We start from the raw sequence: 2805 nt of genomic DNA on the forward strand, positions 1-2805 counted from the left end.
TGCCCCTGTCAATGATCCATGTGCAATATTCTCATCAGTGTATAAAACATTACCTGCAATGTTGACACTGGTCCCTGTAATGTTTGCACTTGCCTCTCCAAGCTTTATGTGATTCAAGAGTTGTAGGATCTGATTATACTGGTCAAGAGTAAAAAACTTAAAAAAACTATTACCTTGGTTTATTTGTGCTTTCTGTTGTTGGCCTTGGTACAGAGTCCCTTTATGCTCAAATGAGTCTACATTTCCTGTCACCATATTAGCTTTCCTAGTTTCTTTTTCCCGTTGAAATCTGAGGGATATCCAATGAGTTGAGAACAGTTATCTTTAAGATGGCCTTTGGACTTGCAGTAATCACAATGCATTCATTTGAAACAAGCATCCCTAGAGTCTTTTTGTGTGACAATAGTCACAAAATTGATAAGCAAACTTCCTATGTCTGCATTCCTCTTGCTGTGAATAGGGCTGTTGGATCCAAGCCCTCACCAGATAGAAATTGTCCTCCTGAGAGTGATTTCTGGCATTCATCTTGTATGATCAATGCATAGGCTTGATTCACATTCGGGGATGTTGTCTTCATCAGAATCTGACCACAAGCATTCCGGTATCCATCATTTAGGCCCATAAGGAACTGCAATAATCTCTGCTTCTGAAGATGCTCACTATATTCCTTTGATTTCTCACATTCACAGGAAGATGGGGGCACTATTGAGTCATACCCATCACAAAGATCTTTTAACCTAGAATAGTAAACTGATACAGGTGCAGTTCCTGGCACTAATGTAGCTATTTCTTTGTGCGCAAATGATAAATGTGTGACATATGAATTTTGTCAATTCTCTCCCGGAAATCATCCCATACAAAACTAGCACTAGATCAAAATAAAATTCCACAGAGAAGTCCTTTGCTCAGATTGGTTATGATCCAAGATATCATCATCACATTGCATCTCTCCCACCGATTTACCAAATCAACTTCAAATCGCGAGTGATTGATCCGGCTATAAATGCAAGCTTGTTTTTCGTTAAAAGAGCGAGTTTTATAGCTCTGCTCCCAAGTGTATAATTTTCCATGCCAGTGAGCTGAATTCCTATTTGTACAGCTCCGGGTGTGTCTGATGCTCCCAAAAACAGAGGATGATTGTGATCCAATTGCATAGTCGAGCTTCCCATTTCAGGTCTGATTCGTTGACCTCTTGAAGAATTTCTCGATTTTCTTCCTAATCTCGTCAAGAAATCCCGTGAGTTTATCAATTACGTTACTCTGATACCGTATTAAGTGCCATGCAAGGAACTTTCCTTGAGAAGAAAAGAATCTAGCAATGGCGGCAAAGCAATTTGGAAGAGAAAACAGATACTTTTTTATTGAATTGGGAATCAATTAATCTGTGAGCTGTACTAGAGTATTCATAGGCCTAGTTAACTACCTGACTATGGTAGGGTAAATGTAACTAGATCTAACTAATTACAACCGACTAAGATCAGCTAATTGACCATCTAACATGCTACTACTGACTAACTGTGTATTAGCTAGGTAACTGTTACAATGTATTATGTTCAATGAGCTGGCTGATCCTTTACAGAACGACCACCCTTTCTCTGAATTCAGAGAATCTTTGTTCTTGCAATGTATGATGTATCATGTAAAGAGTATCCATTTGTAGTGACGAAGAAAATGCATCATGGAGATCTAGTTATTGTATGGTTTTCTTAGTTCCTACATAATTTTAGGTTTTGAATAGTTATTTATTCTATTAGTTGTAGTTGTGGATCCCAAAGTTAATCTTACATCTCTAATGTAAGACCTGGCAATGATTTTCATGTTTTGATAAATATTCATGTCTACTTCTCTTAGACATTCTGTATAATTTTCTGTTATGGTGTGCCCACATAATTTTCTGTTATGAGATGTGGTAGATTGAGAAGCTCGGTGTTATTATCTCTTATAGTAGCATCAACAGAATTTTATCTTTCCCAGTGTTATTATCTCTTATAGTAGCATCAACAGAATTTTATCTTTCCCAGTCTTATTATTGTTTTTGCCTTGCTTTTGGTTTAGATATCTTACAGTTTCATTTTGACAGATATGCACCATCCTTCTCAAGCAAAGGAATGGTACTTTCTGAGCCCAGCACGCAAGAAGTATACAGAGGGAGGTCAATGTACCAGCTCGAACAATGATGGATATTGGGAACCTTGTGAAATAGATTCTCTCATCCACAAGGATGGTACTTTCTGAGCCCAGCACGCAAGAAGTATACAGAGGGAGGTCAATGTACCAGCTCGAACAATGATGGATATTGGGAACCTTGTGAAATAGATTCTCTCATCCACAAGGATGGTAAGCTGATTGGATACCGAAAGACACTAAACTACATTGAGGGGAAGCATGCGAAGGATAGGAAGTGGACTGAATGGCTAATGCATGAATACAGACTGGATAGGAGAAGAGATCTCTAAGAACTGGTACTACTTCTGACGACATGCAGGTACGGTATTAAACTTATTCTAAATTAAGTAATAGGACATACTTATTTGTAAGAGTTGGGAATTTAGGTATACATAATGATGTTGCGAGCTTGAGGACAATTGATGTCCGCACTTGATAAGACTAGTAATGGGCTTTTATCTAGCATATACAATTGTTAGGGTGAAGCAAAGAGTGCAAAAGAGGTTGTTTATCCGTCATTCTGTAAAAAAAAGGAAAAGTAAAAGTCAAGCAGGAGATGAACTGGATGCCCTTTTTTATGTCTTGATCTTTGCATGGAACAACTTGAGGAGTGGTAAATGCTTCTCATGGTGACGTAAA

The 2805-nt window shown here is 38.1% G+C and overlaps 1 protein-coding gene across 1 annotated transcript; it reads right to left on the bottom strand.

Annotated features, from left to right (window-relative positions):
• Positions 1–430: 430 nt before the first annotated feature.
• On the bottom strand, positions 431–1169 carry LOC129869780 (uncharacterized). The gene is made up of 2 exons (XM_055944395.1): positions 964–1169; positions 431–737 (listed from the first exon to the last, which is right to left on the bottom strand). Exons 1-2 carry the CDS (start codon positions 1167–1169, stop codon positions 431–433), a joined length of 513 nt encoding a protein of 170 aa, XP_055800370.1.
• Between the last annotated feature and the right edge of the window lie 1636 nt (positions 1170–2805).

Source organism: Solanum dulcamara, chromosome 10 (genome assembly GCF_947179165.1).
Source record: "Solanum dulcamara chromosome 10, daSolDulc1.2, whole genome shotgun sequence".
NCBI classification, from domain to species: Eukaryota; Viridiplantae; Streptophyta; class Magnoliopsida; order Solanales; family Solanaceae; genus Solanum; species Solanum dulcamara.